This window comes from Apium graveolens, chromosome 3 (genome assembly GCF_009905375.1).
Source record: "Apium graveolens cultivar Ventura chromosome 3, ASM990537v1, whole genome shotgun sequence".
NCBI classification, from domain to species: domain Eukaryota; kingdom Viridiplantae; phylum Streptophyta; class Magnoliopsida; order Apiales; family Apiaceae; genus Apium; species Apium graveolens.
The window spans coordinates 40,030,103-40,052,057 of NC_133649.1; the positions used below are offsets into that span (position 1 = coordinate 40,030,103).

General features: G+C 31.8%; 1 protein-coding gene across 3 annotated transcripts; it reads right to left on the bottom strand.

Annotated features, from left to right (window-relative positions):
- Positions 1-1,473: 1,473 nt before the first annotated feature.
- Positions 1,474-13,620, bottom strand: LOC141712169 (uncharacterized). 3 transcript variants are annotated; one of them, XM_074515001.1, is made up of 20 exons: positions 13,475-13,620; positions 13,238-13,282; positions 12,577-12,654; positions 12,096-12,170; positions 11,781-11,846; positions 11,238-11,330; positions 9,229-9,340; positions 8,253-8,298; positions 7,631-7,702; positions 6,709-6,771; positions 6,464-6,618; positions 6,331-6,395; positions 5,440-5,590; positions 5,122-5,227; positions 4,889-5,024; positions 4,024-4,088; positions 3,729-3,893; positions 3,018-3,090; positions 2,794-2,870; positions 1,474-1,865 (listed from the first exon to the last, which is right to left on the bottom strand). In XM_074515001.1, the coding sequence occupies exons 1-19, from the start codon at positions 13,476-13,478 to the stop codon at positions 2,812-2,814; spliced, it is 1,629 nt and encodes a 542-aa protein (XP_074371102.1). In that variant the 5' UTR covers positions 13,479-13,620; the 3' UTR covers positions 1,474-1,865; positions 2,794-2,811. The 3 variants fall into 3 exon arrangements, with proteins under 3 accessions (XP_074371102.1, XP_074371103.1, XP_074371104.1); XM_074515002.1 differs by having other exon boundaries at positions 12,577-12,651; positions 13,475-13,619; XM_074515003.1 differs by lacking the exon at positions 12,577-12,654 and having other exon boundaries at positions 13,475-13,619.
- Positions 13,621-21,955: the final 8,335 nt, after the last annotated feature.

The following is a 21,955-nucleotide window of genomic DNA, read 5'->3' on the forward strand; positions in this document are numbered from 1 at the left end:
AAATGAAAAATGGAGCGGAAAAGTTGAGCTTGTGTGTGGGAGGATAGATTAGTTGAGTGTGGTGCTTTTAGGGGGTAAGTTCAATTCTATAAAGTCTCCTATTTAATTGGAGTCATTGCAGTCCATATAAGTTCTACAAGTAAAATATAGTTTAAAATATTACAAAACATATTATTTTTCTGACAAACATCACAATTTTATTAAAAATCTTGCATATTGCATACAGTTTACAAGCAGAACATTGCAAAATACATTATTCTACAATAGATGTTTAGTTTGCAGAATATAAATATTCATGTTGCAAAACATGCATGTTTAGTTATAGAACATTCATATTATATGTGTAAATGTATGAGATTTGCATCATTTTATTTAAGTAATGATATTTGTAAAACATGTTTCGCAAGATAACACGTTTAACAAGATATTTTATTTGCACAATGTAGATGGACTATGAGGACTGCAATAAAAAAGTGGATTTCATAAAATTATATATATATATATATAATTTTATGGAGTCCACCTTTTTATTGCAACCTATTGTGCATATATAGGACGAAGAATATTGTTTGTTGGAAACATGTTTTATATTTTCCCAAATTTAAAAATTGATATGTTCTAAAAAAAAATTATAAGAGGGAAATTAAAACTGAAAGATAGAAAATCAAATGAACAGGGCCTTCTGTTACTAAATCATATTGTAATTTTGAAATCATTAATTCATTAAATTATTTCGATATTAAATATAACTCTCCTAATTTCTATTATAATTATAAACTATTATAACATAACTCAACTGGTGTTGTAAAAAGCGTATTAAACGCAGGTTTAAGCATGGCTTAAGCGAAATCGGAAGTAAAAACATTTGGTTAATGCAAAATCGAATATTTAAGGGTTTAATAAATTTTAAGCGGTTTTAAACATAATTAAGCTGATTTTGACCGCTTAAGCGATTTTTGATCAATTAAATGGGAAATTAAAAATAATTAGAAAAAGATAAATATTATTTTTGAAAGAAGCTTAATTTGATGTTTTTAAATGTTACTTATATTTTTTAAGTTGATTGTGACTGTGAATAATTATTGTATTGATTTATTATAATATACGAATGTTATCTCCTGATTCAAAAAAAAATCATTATTTTTAATATATACATATTTATTTATTTATAATCCGATTAATAATCACCTTTTAAAATCATTTAAGCGCTAAAAGGGGATTCCAATTTATGCTTTTTAAGACACTGAATTCAACACAAATATAACATACCTTAACCTGATAAACTCTAAATTCTATTAAATTTTTAAATTAATAAAAGTTAGATCCGCATAAAACACAGACCATTTGATTAAAAGGGCTTGGCCAAACAAATATTATGATTGTTATTATTTGGAAAGTTAAGATGTGAATAAACATCTGTGCGCCAAGGTACACCTTTTGCTATCTTGTCAAGTACTTGCTAAATCAAAGAGGTAACGTACATGATGCAAAAATCATATCCAAACCAAAACAAACACAAAAGCTAATTTGCTGCTGATGAACCATTGTTTATGTAAGGTACATCTTATATAAATTTCTAGGAAGGTCCCGTAATATAAATACGGGATTAATCTAAATATGAAGAGACAAAAACAAGGTGATACACTGACCCTAAATGGTCGAGAAACCAACAATACATCTGTAGATGGTACAAAAACAGCCAGTCACCAGAGACACATCTTTAGCTAATCATTGGCAGAATACGACAACATTATCTAACATCAAAATCGAAGGCTTAAAGTGATTCAGTGAGAAGTAAACTCATTTGATGCTGCTACTTTTTTTATGCTGTTGTGACTATAATTTTGTCTTTCAACTCAGTTTGCCTGAAATGGAAAGATCAAAGTAAGTTGAACAGAACTAATAAAGCTTCATCTAATGGCAAAAAAAAATAAAGTTTCATCAAGTCCAAAATAGGCACATTAAAAATTCGGTCAGATTAAAATTTCTTAGTTTGACTAAGAAATTCTTTTAGTCACATTAAAATTTCAGTAAATTGTCAAATTAGCACGTATAATTCGAAAGCCATTGAGTTTCCATGAAATCCTATTGTAAAGAGGGGTTTAAAACTTTATACAAAGACAGTTCCAAATTAAAGGTATAACTCCGAAAATAAGCAGCATATTACTTTTACAAAAGCTTTAACTCATTGACAGTATTGGTAAGTTAGTACATATAAACAACTACATCTATTTTACATCTATTTTTAAACCTTATATATTACAGCATGTCATCTGCATGAGATGTGACATTCTCAATACTGTATGCCCGGTCTCGCGAGGTGTAATCAAGTAAATATTCCCTTTAATAGCATAATTTGACACATTTACTGCACATTAAAAATAAAACTGAAAGGGTAAATTTTATCCCTTGATAAACAAACATTGCCATGGTGATTAAAAAATAGCTTCCGAAATGGCCAATAATTAAATAGGTTAAGTTCTATCACCAAGTTGACGTGCCTGCCCACCTGGTTATACCTTGGATACCAGATCAGATAATAATAATTGATGAAAAACAAAAGAGCAACGCTACGTACCCCAAAATTTTCCCAAATGATGTGACGGCAAATATGACAGAATGGAAAGTTTTAAATGGGGAGGTTGGTGTCAATAAAGGGTGGTCCATCTTATTATAACCAATTAAAATGATACACGTCATTTGGGAAATATTTTGGGCACCAATTTGGGGTACCAATCATTTTCCAAAAGAAAATCACTTTAGATAAAACACAGAGACACACGCCCAATTTACCTCATTGGCCAAAATTGCTCAAGAACTACTACTCGAAGAAGGAAGCTCAGTTACTTTCCCGATTGCAACTGTTTTTCCTGTAAGAAATGCAATTCTTGTAAAAAAATCAATTTCCTTGTTTCTACAATTTACTATTCTAGTGGCGCCATTAATTGTTTCATGGAATGAGTACGCGAAATACTTAATTTTAAAAAAATACAGCAAAAAAAGAACAAAAATATCACCTTCGGTGCGGAGGGTAAACCGTCCAAGCTGTGGGAAATCTGTAAACTTCTCAATACATATCAAATTGTTCACCTGGTAAACGTGTACAACAAGTCAAATTACCACGACAAACTACATCAGTAATATATCGGCTCACTCGCATTACAACAATATGTGAATCACAAAAGCAAACCATATATTTACACCATGGAGCATGCATGTGTATTATTTGGAAAGTAAAGTGTTAGGATGGTTCAAATGAATGAAGATGACAAATACAATAAAGCCATAAACAATGGAATAACGCCTATCTATCCCGAACCCTACCTATTGCTTATCATATACCTAAACGGCTAAATTTTCAAATACTTGCTCTCTTTATATATTAATTTTGACTCTTTAAGATTAATAATATGATTGATTTGGAAATGATACGAGGTACAAGTGTGTTTTAATAACATAGTATCCATATAAAGTGTCTATTTAAAATCAGGACGCTATCTATAGTTAAACCTCGGTAACTGAATATTCGGCAAGTGAATAACTTTGACGAGTGAATAATTTTTTTGGTCCCAATATAATAGAGGCTATTTTTTAAACGCAATAAATGAATAAAATTCTCTAGATCAAAGACAGATGCAGTAGTGTATTCGAGATTAAACATATTAAAAATAAGATGCATTCAAAAATATTGATAAATTCATAAATCATTTCGGAGACAATGTAGGAACCTCAATGCGGCACAAAACAATAGCGCCATTCTTCACAAATAATACTTTTTTCTTCATAGGTTTCTTAGTCTTCAAATCAATCTGCTTCATCAGCTCCACAATCTCACATTCTTCAACAATAGAATGAATATGCAATACTGCCTTGTAGCCAGCAGTGTAAATTGCCTGAAATAACATGTCTATTAGACTAATTACATGAAACTACTATAATAACATACATACAAGCAAAATACAGAAAGAATTTATCGCAAGAGGCAAATCAATTTAATGAAACAAAATCAGAACTCAGCCTTACATTGTCCAGAACCTCGAGGAATTGTAACTGGGCAACAAAAGAAGTAACAACAGGTATTGGCCTAGCTGAACATCAAGAAATACATCATTAGTACCAGTTATCCAATAAAATAGTAGCACATAAAGCATAGACATATAGCTGGCATCAACAAACAGCATATATTTACTGGATCAGTAGTCAGTACAACTCAAACAACTCACAAAGAATGCGTACACGATAATCACCTATAAAATATACAAGATAGACAATGAAAACCCCCTGTGAGACTAAAATATTATTCAAACAGGCGAAAGAAACACCTGCTTTAATAATTATCATAGTCAAAAAGTACAGTCTTCAACGAATATTAACTAGACTATAATCCTCCAATTTGAAGATTTCATACAAATAAATTAAGGTCAAAATACTGGTCTTCATGGAAAAACTGGACTACCAATTTTCCGAATTAACAAGACAAGATACAAACGCAGAAGCATTTTTGCATCCAGAATCTGCGATACTATGATATGAGACAGAACTTGTGCACTCGTTGATGAAATAAGGATCCTCAAGTATTATTTGTTACAATTAATTCAAAACATCAGTTTGTGCATATTATAGTTTGTTGAACCTTGTCAATACCATGAGCATTCATGATTTCTCAATATAGCAACATATCTTTAACACTTCCAGGATTTCAGCAAAATAGCGTATATAAAGACCAAGTTGATTTATTGCAGAGACACACGTAGCTACACTCAACTGCTAATTTTGTATATCCAATATGTGTACAATCATTCTGGTGCAATTAATCAATTTGTGAAACATTTTTCACTCAAACATTTTACTGTAGGAGAACAGAATGGACATAATTATATTTACGCACCAACACTGCAAAGGACGAAACCGGACAAAATGACTTCTTCCTCTATTCCAGATAATCTGACACGCAAGTTTTCACCAGGTCCAGCACGCCTAACTTTATCTTCATCGCAATATACGGCAAGAACTTTCACATGAGCCTGTAGATCAACTTTTAAAAATTCCAATCCTAAAAAAAAAAAAAAAATCGTGCCCATATATATGTGTGTGTCTGTGTGTGTGTGTGTAAAGCTGCACCTTGTTTGGCATGACCATCAAGCTATCACCCTCACTCACGCTACCAGATTCTGCTTTGCCCATAACAACAGTACCCATGTCTTTAAATTTGTCAATAATAGGCAACCTACAAAGAAATTAAAGTGAGATATACAGATCGTCAACATATTAATAACAATTATCACATTGACAGATATGCACCATTCAGGCAACTAAATCAACATACAAGAAATTGAAAATTTTAGTCACTCACTGCCAATTAAACGAAATCAAAACCAAGCAAAAATATCAAGATTTTGATCTCAAGAGTTATGAACACAAATATACGTTCTTCTGTACCTAAATGGGGCTTTTGGGTCACGAGGTGGAACATCAATGGCATCCAGGGCTTCAAAGAGGCATGCACCCTTCCACCATGAACAAACACTTTTGTCCACTCTTGTTTGCAAGTTTGAACCATGTAGCCCAGAAATTGGTAGAAACTGGACATCTACAACAGAAGAAAAAACCACGTATACATATATAAAAAGTAATCATATGCTTCGAGGCAAACAAAATGTATCACAATGCACAGATTTGAAGGTTGTGGCTAGATAATGGACTACATTAGCTTTCATAATACGTATTTCTTGTTTCAATTTGTATACGTATTTCTTGTTTCAATTTTTGTTAATAAACTTTTTTTTTGATCAACTATATCTTGTTTCAATTAACTAAATCATGTGCAGTGAAAAAAAATATTACCTGAAAAGAATCGCAGAACTAGGGACTGAAATGTATGAAGCGACTAGAATATTAAACAAAAGAATGGACTCTATGCATAAATTTAACAAAATGATTCATCTCACTTTCAACCAGGTGCACTGCAATCAACAATGGAAAGCAGGGGTGCTTGTGTTACCTAGCAGCAGGGGTTGCAGGGGTACAAGGATACCGATGTGTGCATATAAGGTGTGCTACATGGCTTATTCCAATATTTAGAGTAGGGGTGTGGGGTGCGGCAATATCAAGTTTGTGAGTTCCAATTTTCAAATCGAAATAGTTTTAAAACGACATTAATTTACCTATAAATGACATGATTTACAAATATTTCAAGTCATGTTGCAGCTACATATTCAATAATATCCGGAAGCCATCATATATTTGGAAGGGGTAAATGCAAGTCAACCAAAGAAAGGCCAAATCAGAAAGGTAAATATGAGTAGATAAAGCATATCAGTATTAATTTACCTTTCTTTACATTGTAACCAGAAGACTTTAAGAATGGTGTCATTTTTGACTCGATTTCATTATACCTGAGAGAGAAATTAGCAGTAAGAAGGGTATCAAATTTGCATGCCATTATACAAATGTGATCAATCACCTCTCTATTGCCCAGTTCACGGTAGGATCATCCATCTTGTTTACAACAACAAGGAGTTTAGTGACACCCAGAGTCTTTGCAAGCTGGACATGTTCACGAGTCTGCCCACCTTTCTCATATCCTGTTTCAAATTCTCCTTTCCGGGCAGATATCACCTATACAATGTAAATGCATAAGAAACTGAATCCACATAGTATACTATACCATTGTAGAGTTGAAACAAAGTAGATGCACCAGAAACCTACCAGAACCCCGATATCAGCTTGAGATGCACCACTAATCATATTTGGTACATAACTTTTGTGGCCCTGAAAATCAATTAAATTACATAAATGTTTTGCAAAAAATTATTTAAATGAAGAACCAAAAATAGCATAGCCATAAAGGAGTAGTATAACATTTTCATGTACAACACTGCATTAAAATAATTACCTTACAGATGAGATCTGTTCTTGACACATAATCTTAATATGATAAAAAATGTATAATTTACGGAATATTCCTTAAAATTTAACCATATCCTCCAAGAGCGAAAACCATATTCACTCTCCCTATCCTAAATCCAAACACTATCCCTGCCAACTAGGAGAACTAGAAACTATTCAAGAAATGCAAATCTAGGTTGTTCCCAGTTATCCTTTTTGGCTAAATGCATCTCCAGAGGCAGTTTTACATTCTTTTACTGTACTTGAAATTCTTCATATTGAGGTATTTATCATATTATTCATAAATCTAAAAGTATTTTAATTCCGCCTACAGATTTGTTTTAAAAAAAATTGGACCATTTGACTATAACATTTCATACGGAAGTCATATTCCATATCTCCTCATAAGAGCAGTTATATATACAACTCCTAAACTTGGTCATGTAAGCCTCTTCTCAAGCACTGTAGATCTTCTTTTCCAAATTCAGTGTTTCACGTTCTTTAATTATGCTTGGGATTCTTCATATTGAGGTATAAAGAAAAGCGATTGAAGAAAATAAAAAATAAAAGATTGACTTGGCTCTTAACGTTTAGTAATACAATCCCGAATTTCCGTTTTTAGTCACATTTTCTCGAGAAATATTAAAGCTACATCACCAATGGTGAAAAATACCAGATTTTCCATTAGTATTCGTAGTTCCTGTAGAGATATTAAAGCTACATAATCGAAGAAAAATATTACCGGTGCATCAAGAATAGTAAATCTTGTTGTTTCTGTTTCAAAGTGTGCTCTGCCAACTTCAACTGTTATTCCCTGCCATAAACATAAAAATAATTAAATCAAAAAAGACCAAGTGCGTGAAAATATCATCTAAAATTTCGTACACAATATGAAGTATAATGACTTCCTAGTTCAACAGAACATATATTAAGCTATATTATTATATACAGTAGGTGTCAGAATCCTTGATTCGTGGAGTAATCTAATAGTTAGAAGGCAATCTCTTATGGCTATACGCCTATACCTATATGTAGGGTGATCACCCTCTTCAATCCATAAATGTGTCATGTATAGAAAAATACTGGCATGCACGTTATATAGCCATGCACACAGTAAATATAATGCGAACATTAAGCAATCACAATCCTGATTAACCCGCTCGAACTTAATCCTATGCTAGTAACTTGAGATAATCATAATAAGTGCTCTTATCAGGATATGCTATGGTAGAAATGAAAAGGTTAAAAAGATACCGTCTGCTAAAGAATAATTACTCTCAATTGTTATCCTTTACTCTAAAATCACATTTTTTATCACAGACAGAAACTGATAACAAAACAAAGTTAACAAAAAAAAAAAATACCTTAACTCTCTCTTCTTCATTGGTATCCATGATGTATGCCATATACCTAGCAATAATTAGCAAACAAGATCAAGAATCTAGGAAAAAGCGCCTTCTATACATTAAAATGATATTTGTGTCCTGACAAAAAAAAATGATATTTGTGTCGCATCGATAAAAGTAAGCGTTATATTTACAATGTTAGTACTACTTTCGTATGAGCCAATCTTAAGAACTCCAATCAAACACTTCGGCATGGGATTAGCTCGTTCTAAACCCATACTTGATACCAGAACGTCACGAACCAAGCGACTCCACAATAATATGTAATAATACTTGTAAATTATGGAAGTAGACTTTATATTCACCTTAAAGTGTGTGTCGGGCATTGAAAAAAACAGTATACAATTGGATAGGAATGGGACAGAGGGAGTATAAGATAACAAAAAAAATAATCAGAAGCATTCTAGATCTTTCTAATTCGTCTCTTTTAAGAAATGACCAGGGCAAAGTAAATTTATAGGTTTGAGCAACGGTATGCCCAGTTAAGTTCATCCTTAAGATGATTAACAATTGTGGTTATGATTTTTTTCTAGCTTTGCTTCACTTTTTCCATTTTTGTCATTGTAAGTTTTGGTATCTCTTTGTCCTTTCGAACTCTTTATACAGAAGCTTAAAAAATTCAAAAATTGCCAAATACATAAACAATAAAATTTAGTACAGCCCGTGCCTATGCCAGTTGGAAAAATTTTTCTTTGCCATTCCATATACATGCACCGGAGGGGGGGCGAGGGAGAGAGAGTGGGGGGGGGGATTTGTCATGACATATACATACATCTAGGGGAAAAAAGGGAGGGAGGCAGCTACCAATATTTAATACTTCTAAAAACAAGTAACAGGGAGCAGTGATTTTTCAGACTCAAGTTCTGACTCCAAAATGTACCAGCAAAACGAAACTTTCAACTAATTTATAAATTGGAGGTGAATGGTGTCTTACCAGCTCTCTCTGCTCTTATCCTTCGCTTCTCTCTCGTACTTCTGGATTGTACGCTCATCAACCTGCCCACTAAGGAAGAGTATTTGACCCCCAATTGTTGACTTCCCCGCATCTGCCATCATTTAAAGTATTAAATAAATAAAATATTAACCATCAGCCCGGCCGTATCAAGTTCATTTGTGCTAAAAAATAACACATCAACTTTGTTATCTAAATTATTCAATAAAAAACTACAGATAAATGGAAATTAGAGAAACATAAATAGATACAGAAACAAAGGGAGAAAAGGAAAGAGAGTCGGCCATTAAAAGAAAAGAATTAGAAAATTTAGAGGGAGATAGAAAGCTTTTGTGCTGAGCCCATTTACAACTATCATATTCAATATCATACTGAAGATAGTCCGGTAATAATCTAATCGGCTACTAAGCATACAATATAGATGTCAATATGAGACGGGAAAATATAGGAGAGCTTTTAGTGAACAGGTTTCTATTAACATCTCTACAAAGTAACTAAAACTCCAGAAGTATCACTAGTAAGGCCATATATTACGAATATGAAAAGTACTTACAAGATCCTCGTACATCATGTACTGGGAGCTTGGTGCAACTGTACTATATAACGGGATGCAATTTTGGTTCATTAGTGCTTTGGTATGGTCCATAAGAACCTTTGGTACATGGATCAGGTTTTACAAGTATTACTTAACACATCACATCCTTCACTAGTTATCACCTTTCTTGTCACACTTACTCTCCAACATATCCCAACCCAAACAAATCCTAAAAAGATCATCATCTGACAGCCCCCTCTATTGTCAAATGTTCCACTTCCTAATCCATTTGTGATTTTTTAATGCCCCTGTTCTTTGTTCTGATGCTCCTTTCCACAATCCAAGAAAGTATAAATAATAAAGATCGGTAAAAATAATATCGGCAACACAAAATTTTCTTTGAATTAGGAAAAAAATAATACACCATGCCCTTAGAAAATCTCACTAAAGCCTTTATAGGACAATATATACATTTTGAACTACTTAATTCCATGAATAGATATTTTTTGTCGGCATGATTTGAATTTCATGAAGATCTTTAAAGTTCCAGAATTGCTCAATATTATAATTTATTGGCAGTAGATTATAAATCTGAACTTCAAGAACTATACACTTTCTTCAATGAAAGAACCTTTGCCATGAATCGTAACCTCCTAAGAAAATTTGAGCTTCAATAATAAGCCTATTACTTTCCAGTTACTGGCCAAACAAGGTTACGCTATGCTTTTTTTAATAAAGATAACCCCTCTTACATACTTCACAATCCTTGGCGCTTTTTTGTTAGCATCAACAGTACCACTCTAGTATTTCCTGACAGTTAACAGATAATTGAACCCAGTCAACCATGTCATGAATCCCCTCCGTTTAAGACCTTAAATAGCATACAAACTTTATTCAGAGACAAACACATTACTTAGATTATATCATAGATAACTTCAAATTAGGTGTCAATCATCTGTAGGTACAAGATCATCAATGGTTCGGACAGATTCCTCCAAATATTCCATGCTGAGAAGTTTAAATCCAAAATTTATAATGCATCCCTCACATATATTTTGTGATGGATATTATGTAGACGTCTAAATACAAGAAATATTAGCAATCAATATACATTCATAGGACTTACGTCAAGAAAATATTCATCCATTAATATATTATTCTAATCTAAGGAAATGAAGACATCAGATGATGCTCCTGCCAGTTTTCCAGGAGAATAACACCACAAAGAACAAGGGGGACATGTCCAAAGAGATAAACAGTCGCACCAACTATCATATAAGACAAACAGCAATATTTACACAAATCCAATATGAACAACACTACAACATTGTTCATCATATGTCACTAATATCAGAGAACACAAAATTTACAATAATAAGGTAATTTCAATGAATTTTAAAATTAAAGAAAGAGCTTAATGGATTAGAACGGGTAAAAACAAAGGAGCTTAGCTTACCAACATGACCAATAAATACCACATTCAAGTGCCTCTTCTTAGCAACTTCAGTCTCGTTTTCAGTTTTATCAGGAGCAGAAACTTCTTCTACCGCTGGAGACCAAGAGCAGAACAAGTATTAAATTCTCTGGTTAAAGCTTTAGATCAAGCCCAAATGAAGTCTTATCAAAATATGCACCGCATTGACCAGAATAAAAAAAAAAGGTCATATGCAGGCTAAGGCTCCTGAAGACAAATTGACACAATCCCAAACCAACAAAAATAGTGCTGGCCCGTCCAAATATAAGAAAACAAAGCAAAATTTTCTGGTTAGACAATTGCAGGCTGCAACATCATCCAAAAGGATAAACAAAAAAAATATCCCATAACTTACCAAATCTATAAATTAGTTTAAGCAATAATATTAAATACCATAAATCATGATGTTCTCAAATTCAGCGCAGTAGTCTCAACTAAATACCAAAATGACAAAAAAGAATAAGTAACGATAAAAAAATTAGCAAAAGAAAAACGCACAAAACATAAAATAAGAGACTAACAAACCTTCATCAGTATTTATTGGCTCCATATGCAGTGGTTGTGAGTCTCCTGGTACCTCGCCTCTCAAGTCTTAAATAAACAAACAAAATTAAATTTATTACATAATACACATTTTTCATGTATCAATTAAAATTACTTGGAACTGAAACTGAAGCCAGAAATATATGAAAAACATCATATTATTTATAAGATGATAGCGCTTGTATATTCATCGTAAGATATCCTTATAATGAGTTAAATATTCGCCATAAGATGGTAGCATTTAAAAAAGATGACTTGAACTCCAACTTTTCATAAGCATTTATTTATACCACCTACCTTCATCCATTCTATCAGGTTTTTCAACTTCATCAGCCATCGTATCTTCTCCATTAGCCGTCACATTCCTATCCTCTGGTAAAATTCAGCCAGTAGTCATATCATATCCATAAAGAGTTTAACTAGGCCATCTCAGAGTCGTAATAATAAAACTAACAATTCAAAGAAGTAAAAATATAGAAGTATCGATATTGCTAGAGTAGTAAAAGGCATTTTACTTTATTTTTTGTCAATAAAGAAAAATAAACTAGATTATTTTTGCAGTGCTCTTAGGAAATGCAAACAAAATTTATGAAAACGCCTTTTTAGACAAGAAACCACATGAAAGTACTTCGGAGTATACAAAGCGATCCAACCACAGAACTAAATTACTTAAGCATGTCGGACATCCCCCAGCGATTTTTACTAAAATAATAGCATTAGCATACAGTGGACTTGAATCTCAACATTTCATTACTGATTATTTACTCATGTCACCTACCTTCATCCATTCTATCAGATTTTTCAACTTCATCGGCCATCATGTCTTCTCCATTAACCACCACAGTCTTTTCTTCTGCTAAAATTAAACCAGTTGCCATATCATACCCACAGATAGTTGAACACAAGCATCTCATAGATGAGATATTAATCATAACCATAATTCAAAAATGTAAATATCTTGTGGTAATAATAGTACAAAAAACTGAAAGATTAATTTACATCATTTTTAAACAAAATCACATTTTTTTCAATTTCATCTTATATATCTGTCCCTAAAATATAAAGATTTTTCTAGCAATTAATACATTAAAGTTAACTCATGAATCACATCTTACCATACCTAGTTCACTATTGCGGACATTTATTAGTCTAATTTTTACATCTTCGCCACACACACTAGTCTTGTGGTACTGTATTCGTTATCTATCATTTTTTTCCGGATTTACACATTTAAAAACATCACACAATACCAATATCAATTACATATCCTTAACAACATTGAAGGATAATAATAACAAAACACGCAATCTGCCTCATACGTAAAGTACATCTGCACATATATATATAGCAAAAATACCTATTTCTCAACTCTCATAAGTTAATTACATCCACAGTATTGTCTCAATTACACACATACATAAAAATATACACACACATACCAGATGAATCAAGCTGCAACGCTCGGATATCGTCTTCAATATTATCTAACAACAACAAATAAGTGATCTAATTAAAAACAGAGCAAACGAAACGACATCGTTTTCAATAAAAATGAAATTGAGCGAATTAAAAACCCTAAAATCAATTAAACAACACGAATTAACAATCAAGGATAAATAGTTGAAGATCTAATACAAAATAGAAGTGTGTGTGTGTGTGTGTGTGAAAAGGCTTACCCATCGGTGATGATTGAAGGAGAAAATGGTAGAGTGTATGTGAGTATAGATAGATGAAACGCACTTTAGTTCACGAAGATGAGTAGGAATATAGAGATTGTGTGTTTGTATATGTTGGTTCGGGCTTGGATTTAAGTTTGGGCCTGATGATGAGTTATAGAGATTTGGGTTTATAATTTATTATATGTTTTGGATTCATAGGTTAGGAATTGTATTTTGTATGTTTGATTTTCATGATGTAAACTCTACGGTTATTGGTTAAAACTCTTCGGAGGTCTATGGAATTGAGGACGGGAAAAAAGTTGAAATGAAACCAATAACCCTCAATTATTTTAATATATTTTGGTCCAGATTTGAAAACCGAATGAACACTTGCACGATTATATTTATTTTTAATTTTTTCAATTAAGCAATCTCAAAATAGTCAAATATATTTATATTTATAATAATATAATATTTTTGCATTATAATAAACTAATATAATTGATTATTTAATAGCATCATTGATTTTTTTAATAAATTAACCTATAAATTATATCAAAATTATTTTTTATTTATAAAATTAAATTATAAATCATTTTTAATTTTAAAAATAATTTGCATATTTATTTATTTATTTTGTGATCCAAGATTTAAATTATAACTGATACGAGAAAACAAAAATGTGAAAGGAAATCTAAATACGTAGTAGGGGTGGGGAATGAGATTCGAGAAATTTGTAGTAAACCAAAAACTAAAAAGGGGGAAATGAAATGACTATTTTACTAAACAAACATCAAGTTCAATTGATTCCATTTCCATTTGTTATTACCCGTTACCAAACGCCGTCTTAAAGTAATCACATTGAGGTCAAGAAAAAAAATTACATTATCAAATTGCCATTTTATTGATATAATGATATTTTATCACATTACCGATAAGCTGATAGTTATTATTTCAGGTACTGTTTTTATATTTGTTGTAAACTAATTTTAAACAAAAATATATATATTTCTTATTATATCTATCGATCTATTTATACTATTATATTAAAAATGAAATAATAAAAAAATTGTTGATAGTCGGTCTGATGACATGTAATTATAATAATATTTAAAATAAAACACTCTCATAAATAGATTAATATTCACAATATATTTATATAAATACAAATAAAAATAGAATTATAATTCGTATAATCTTCTCGCGTTTAAACAAAATAATATATAATATTCACCTGAGCTAAAAGAAATTATACTATTGATTCAAATTTTTATAAAATTAAAAATTATATTCTTTTATTTATTATAGATGAACATGGATTTTTCACCTATTTAGTAAATTACTTATCTACCCTTTCAACCACTTTAAGTTAAAAAAAAAAAAATTTGCATTGGAATCGAACCCATGACCTCATGAAAAGAAATATTATGTTGAAGTATACAACTATTACACCAAAACATATTTTTATACAATTTGATAAAATTATTACTACATGTCTTTAACATGAGCTTCTAACCCTATTTAATAAATTAAACATATATCAATTTAACACCGGCTAGCCCTATGAACAAATGAAATTATATTCATATCAATGATCATTGTAATATATGGGAGTTATAAATATTAACATCTTTCTTTTTCTTAGAATATAAATATGTATATTATATAAACAATAAGAATGTGTTTAATGATTAAAATCTATTTATACAACAAATCATTTATGTGAACAACTTTTTTGAGCCGCTGATTTACATTTTAATAACAATTTTGTAAACAAATTATGAAATTTTTAACACAAATACAAAATTTTATGATTTCACGATTAAAACAAAATCAGAATATATGGGAATATCTTGAATTTACATGTGAATTTTTCAAAAATCATCACCTTATGATTATTGTATACATCATCCTCTTCATAATCACAATGCCCTGAAAATAATTTAACATGATCAAAAATTATCATAGGTAAATGAGAAATGGTCGGAGTGAGGACTAATTGAACGAATATGAAGTCGTTAAAGATGAAAGATAGGTGATCAATGGAAATATAAATGTATTTATACGATATGATCGATGAACAAGCTGATTTGAAATATTAATGTGAAAGAAATGTAGCCAGAGGGTGACATAAATGAGTATGTAGGGGATCTTCGAAATAAGTTATAGAAATAATATGAAACAGGAATATGGGTAAAACTTAAAAGTGATAATAGGTTCATTATAAATGTCGTGACTAAGATTTAAAGTAGTTAAAAGTATGGGGTTTAGACTGGTTCTCTTTTCTCATTCCAGATTATATGATATTGTTATCCTAAGTAAACGAATTCAATTGCAACGAAATATTGTTGTCTCTAAATAGAAAATATAATTAATATCATTTAGACGCCTTTTATAAATTTAAATGATGAGATTAGAATAAAAACCATTTGATGTTTAAGAAATTCAAATGTGTTTGGAGTCGAAAGGAACTACTACCAACTACTAAAATTTAAACTAATCGACATGTGGAGATTATTATGAAAACGAGTCGATTATCACAACATGAAATGTAAATGCATGAAATCAAGTGTGGTTCGTGCTTTGCACGTGCTATCATGCTAGTTATATATAATAAGTGTAAAACGACTTCTTATCTAAAACTTTGGTCATGTACCGTCAAAACAGTCTCAGCTGTTGATCTAATATATTTAAAAAAAGACGGTGAAAATTATATCTTATTATAATAAGTATATTCTTAATACAATTATAAGTAAAAAATAATTATATTTTTCTAATTTTATTACAATTCTAAATAAAATATTATTAGAAATTTATCAATCATAAATGTAAAAGGATTACATTATTTTAATAGAGTAAAATGCATAGTGTGTACCCAAAGTTTGGCTTTACTGCACATTGTGTACCTAATGTTTCAAGAATGCACTATTTGTACCTAATGTTTAAAAAACTCTGCAAAGTGTGTACTTGTCGTTAAGTGTCTGTTAAGTCCATTGCAAAAGTCTTCAAACAGCAGTGATGTAACTGCAAATTGGCTAAAAAGGCGCCATAAAGAAGGGAAATCCCGCCTTTAATATCATTCCTACATCTTTATTACCGCAGCCATCATATACACACAAACGCACACATGTAGCTTAGTCACCTGGTTCTTGATTGAATCCCATAGCAGCAATGTCCTGGTTTGTGCGTGATTTTAATGATCATCTGGCTTATTATCCAAACGAGTGCCCTGATTATAGCCGTAAGTTCTATGTTCAACAGTTTTGTTCTATTTCTGTATATCCGTTTACACACTTTCATGTAACTAATTATTTGAGGATATGCAAATCTTGTGTTTATGTTGATTTTTGTCTTGTTTTGTAGTGTTAAAATATGTATAGAATCGTCTGAAGTAATATGGTCGTGTATATTGATAAATTAGGGTTTGGTATGAATGTTTACAATCACTTTATCTTCTATACCGTGTATTGAATTTGCAGGTGCACCTGATCATTTTACCATTAAGTGTCATTTTGGGGGACATTTTGAGTCAAGCCCTAAAAATTATGTTGAAGGCCAGGTCTGATATGTAGACATGTGTGATGTTGATCAAATTAGCTACATAGAAGTACTTAGGATGTTCAATAAATGTGGTGAAACTTGTAGCTTCTTGGAATTATTTTACAAACATCCATCATCTAATATGGATGTAGCATTATTCCCCCTGGTAAATGATGCAGATGTGCTTGAGATGTGTAAACATATTGACTTAACTAGGGTGATGCATTTGTATTGTGAGAGTAACCCAACAAGCTAGGAAACTATTAATTTCATTCCCTCTCAGTGGTTGAATTTTGACTACATTGAGGACCCTAACATTGTACAAAGGGAGCGTGATGAATTAGTGCAACTGTTGGAGTTAGAGGGCATGTGTAAAGTGTTAGTGTTTGTACCCTAGAGACAACACTATTACGTTTATATTATGAAACATTTGGATTATTAATTCTGATTATATGGATTATTCTTTAGTAATTTATTATATCTTTATTTTCTGCGATAAGATGTTAGATTAATAAATGTCCTTGGAATATGATATGTAATTTTATATCTCTAAGTACGTGACTTAGAAATGAGATTATGAGAATAGTATCGATATTCCTAAAGATCCCTAGTCGAGTATTATTATTAAGGGACAATAATAATGCATTAAGACTAGTGTGAATGTTGACTGATGATCACATCTCATTGATCATAGGTATAGTGATACTAAAGTCAAAACACAGGCACATGTATTATATACATGGTGCTGGAAGACCCAATGTGAGATTCTACATGTCTGTTGTGTCATAAGTAATTCTCACAGTGATAATGATGTATTGGTCCTTAGACTTGAAATCATTATATTTCTAAATGAGAATTAATATACTTTGGTTTCATTAAAAGTTACCTTTGACCGGGTGATGATAAAAGTGTATATTGGGTATATTATGAATCATACGAGAAATATGAATGATCTAGAAATGATTTAACCCTCTTATTTTAGGAGTGATATTATTGGCCTCTTGTTTGAGTTAGACTATGAAATGCATGGCCATGCTCAAATGTTGATTTGATGTTATAGTCTACTCATCGATCAAGCAAATATGGATTAAATTATGAAGAGGATGACACATAACATGCCTCGAGTTTAATCTATAATATATGGTTAAAAGGATTATAGTACATTGTACATTATACACAAAAGGTTTAATCGATCACTGATTTAATTATTATTACTTGGGTAACAATGATGTATTACTAGATGCCGCTCATTGTTTATGATTTTAAATTATATTTAAAATTATTCCCAATGTAATAATAACCTAAAGGGTCGCACAAAGAATGATTGGAGGATTATTAAATTTAAATTCGGATTTAGATTAAATGTAAGTAATTCGAATTATTTGTTATTAATTAAGTGTGACTTAATTAATTAAATAAATAGGAAATTCGAATTTAATATTAAATCCAAAATTAAGTTATTGGATGATTAAGTGAGACTTAATAATACAATAATTAGAATTTTAAATTCAATAATAATAATAACTCTAAAATTAAGCTTAGGGTTGGAGGCCCAATAGCTCTTGCCTATATAATATCTTTTTCTAATAGAATTAGGGTTACACGTTTTATTTGATAAAACATAAATCCTAGCAGCTTGAAGAGATAAAGAGAGAGCAAGAAGGCGGCCTCAAGAACGTGCTAGTACACACCCATCCTCCGGGCGATCATTCGTGTGGATACCTTCAAGGCGTAGATCATTTCAGCGACGGGCTACGTGGTTATCATTCAATACCTCCATCTTTCCATTAACGTAAAGCTTCTTAAGGTAAACATACTGAACTACGAATTAAATATTATTTTTCGCATGGATCCTGCGGAGGGTTTCGATTTTTAAAAATTAAATTTGCGTTTTCATTGCGTTTATGTGTTCAAAACCCTTCAATGGCATCAGAGCTACTTGCGAAAAGTTTTTAATTCGTTTATGTGTTTAACCGTTTTCGATATATGAGCATGTACGTGATTCGCCATGATTTGATGTTGATATAATATGCTTGTATATGTATGGTTTTGAATATATGATATTCATGTGAGTTGTATAATCATAAGATGATTATGTAATCTGTATATATATATTGATATATACATGATTTATGTTTGTTCTAATTATGAAAATCATATTAGATACGGATTCTGAATTGGCTGCTGCAGATTTGCTGAAATTTGGGTCTGGTGTCCGATTTACGTAAACTAATACCCTTTTCGATAGATAAACGAGCGTCTGAACAAAACTGATAGCTAAAGCTATCAACGACTCGTCTGTAAGGCGTTTGACGTCGGTTACTGCCCGTAAATAGTAGTTCTTATTTTTCTGATTTGATTCTGATTTTTCTGATTTTTGTCATATTTTTTTTTATGATTAGATCATGGATAATATGATATGTTAAGATCATATTATGTGTTTTAACATGCTTTTATGTGTTGTGTGAGCATGGTGGATGGTTATGGCCTTTCGACCTTAGTGTAATGGTTTTGGTTTTGGTTTTAAATACGACTTGAATATCGTCAATCTTTGTAATCATAAATCTCGAATGTAACTCGAGTTATTCTTGTAAGTTTATTAGATTAGTTTTACTTTCAATCATGTAATGTAATTGAAGGCTCAAGAAGGCTATCCAATGGAAGTGATTCAAAGAAGAAGACGAGACATACAAGGAGTCTAAACAAAGAAGAAGGCATACAAGAAGTCTAAACAAAGAAGAAGACTTATGTAATAAGTAGTTGTATTTATTTCCATCACCACATTAGATTGACCTTGATCTTTATCATGAGCTTGATAAAGATCACATAGGATGGGGCCATAACCAAACACATTTACTTTATTGCACTTTACATATTGATGTATGAATGTATGTATAAAATAGTTAATGATGCATGCTTTAATTAGATTAATCATGCATGAATGTATATATTAGATACGTCACCCATGCCATGCCTAAACAAGATAAAATCTGTAACGACTCAAAATTTTAAAATTTACAAACGATTATGAGATTCTCGTGTTTATGATACACGGAATGAAATACGAATCTTCTTTATTTCCGGCATGGGGCGATTTTGTCAACAGCGGGTTCATAGAACTTGTAAGCCTGTGGGTTTTAAGCGAGACCGATGTGACTCCTCCACTACTTGGAAATCAAATCATTGACGAGTATTGATTTAAAGTATTTTATTCAAAGAAAAATTGGGAATCTCTTTATGATGGGATCATGATCGTTATAATACTAACAAAATCCTAATGTTTATATTAAGTTATTTAGATGTCTTCCAATATGTCTAACGCGTTAACCCCTAGATCGATAAGGAGTGGGTTCGTCAGAGCGAAGTACTCCCATATATCGTGGGACGGCGTGTTGAAGTATATGATACTTTTTAGACCTTTGGGTTTTAACTTAACTAAGTTGCCACAATAGGAATGTGAACTTAGAGGCATAGAGTTTGGTGAGATTTATTGGATAAATAAGAATAAATGTTGTTCCACTAAACTATCCAAGAGTTATATAGTTGATATAATTGACAAATGTTGTCTACCTTATTGAATCATGTTTTAGGAGTAAAGCCAAAGCTGAACTAAAACGTTGTGAAAATTTGGATCTTGGCTCACTAGAAAGTATATAGAAGATACTTTTTCCGAATTAATAGTTAGGGCTATTAATTTGATAAAATAGTGGGAGATATATATTTTGAATATATATGAATAATCATTTGAACATAATTTAATAATCATTTGTGAACTAATTTATCTTATGCATTTTACACATTGTAGATATCAAATGGCAATCAATTCAAACAACTTCTCTGTGCGATCAGTCCTTGAGAAGGACAAGGTGACAGGAACAAACTTCCTTGACTGGCAGAGGAACTTGAGGATTGTCCTCAAACAAGAGCGCAAGCTCTATGTCATAGATATCCCTCGCCCTGCACCTCTCACTGAAGGAGCATCCCGTGCTCAACATAATGTTTATCAGAAATATATCTATGATGACATGGATGTTCAATGTCTCATGTTAGCGACCATGAGTGCTGAACTTCAGAAACAACATGAGAATATGGATTCTTATGATATGATTGAGCACCTTAAACATATGTTTGAAGGACAGGCTCGTCAGGAGAGGTTTGATACTTTCAAATTGTTGCATGCATGTAAGCAGGGAGAACGTGATCCGGTTGGACCGCATGTTCTAAGGATGATTGGGTATATTAAGTACCATGCCAAGTTGGGTGCCCTGATTGCTGTGGAGCACCAGATTGACCTAATTTTGCAATCTTTAAACAACAGTTATTCTTAATTTGTGATGAATTACAATATGAATGAGATAGATAAGAACCCCACCGAACTGTTAGCTATGTTGAAAACTGCTGAGACCAACGTTCAGAAGACATACCCTGCTCCCATGTTGATGGTAAATAAGGGGAAGGCCAAAAGAAAGGGTAAATGGAAAGGCAAGAGGAAGATGGGATCTAAATCGAATGCCAATCTGAAACCTGATCCGACCAAGGCTTTGAAGCCTAAAGGTGGTGTTCCAAAGGTTGGTGATTGTCACTATTGCAAGAAACCAGGTCATTGGAAGAGGAACTGTCATGCTTATTTGGAGGATCTCAAGAAGAAGAAGGTTGTTGTTACTGCTTCTGATTCAGGTATTTATGTTATTGAATTCAATTTATGTAATGCCCCCAAATCCGGGGTCAGGGGATTTGGTCGTCACTATGAAACCTCAATCCAAATTAACCTGTTTAATCAATAAACAAATGCCAGCGGAAGATATTTAGCACAAATGACCCCAAACTAATCCAAGATCTTTTAAGGTTACAGTTCTAGAAACAAGAATTCCAAATTCCATAAATAATTTTCACTTCCTTTTAAAACTCTTTTCAACAAATTCCAATTCAATAATAACCGCTAGTATAACTTCGAATAGA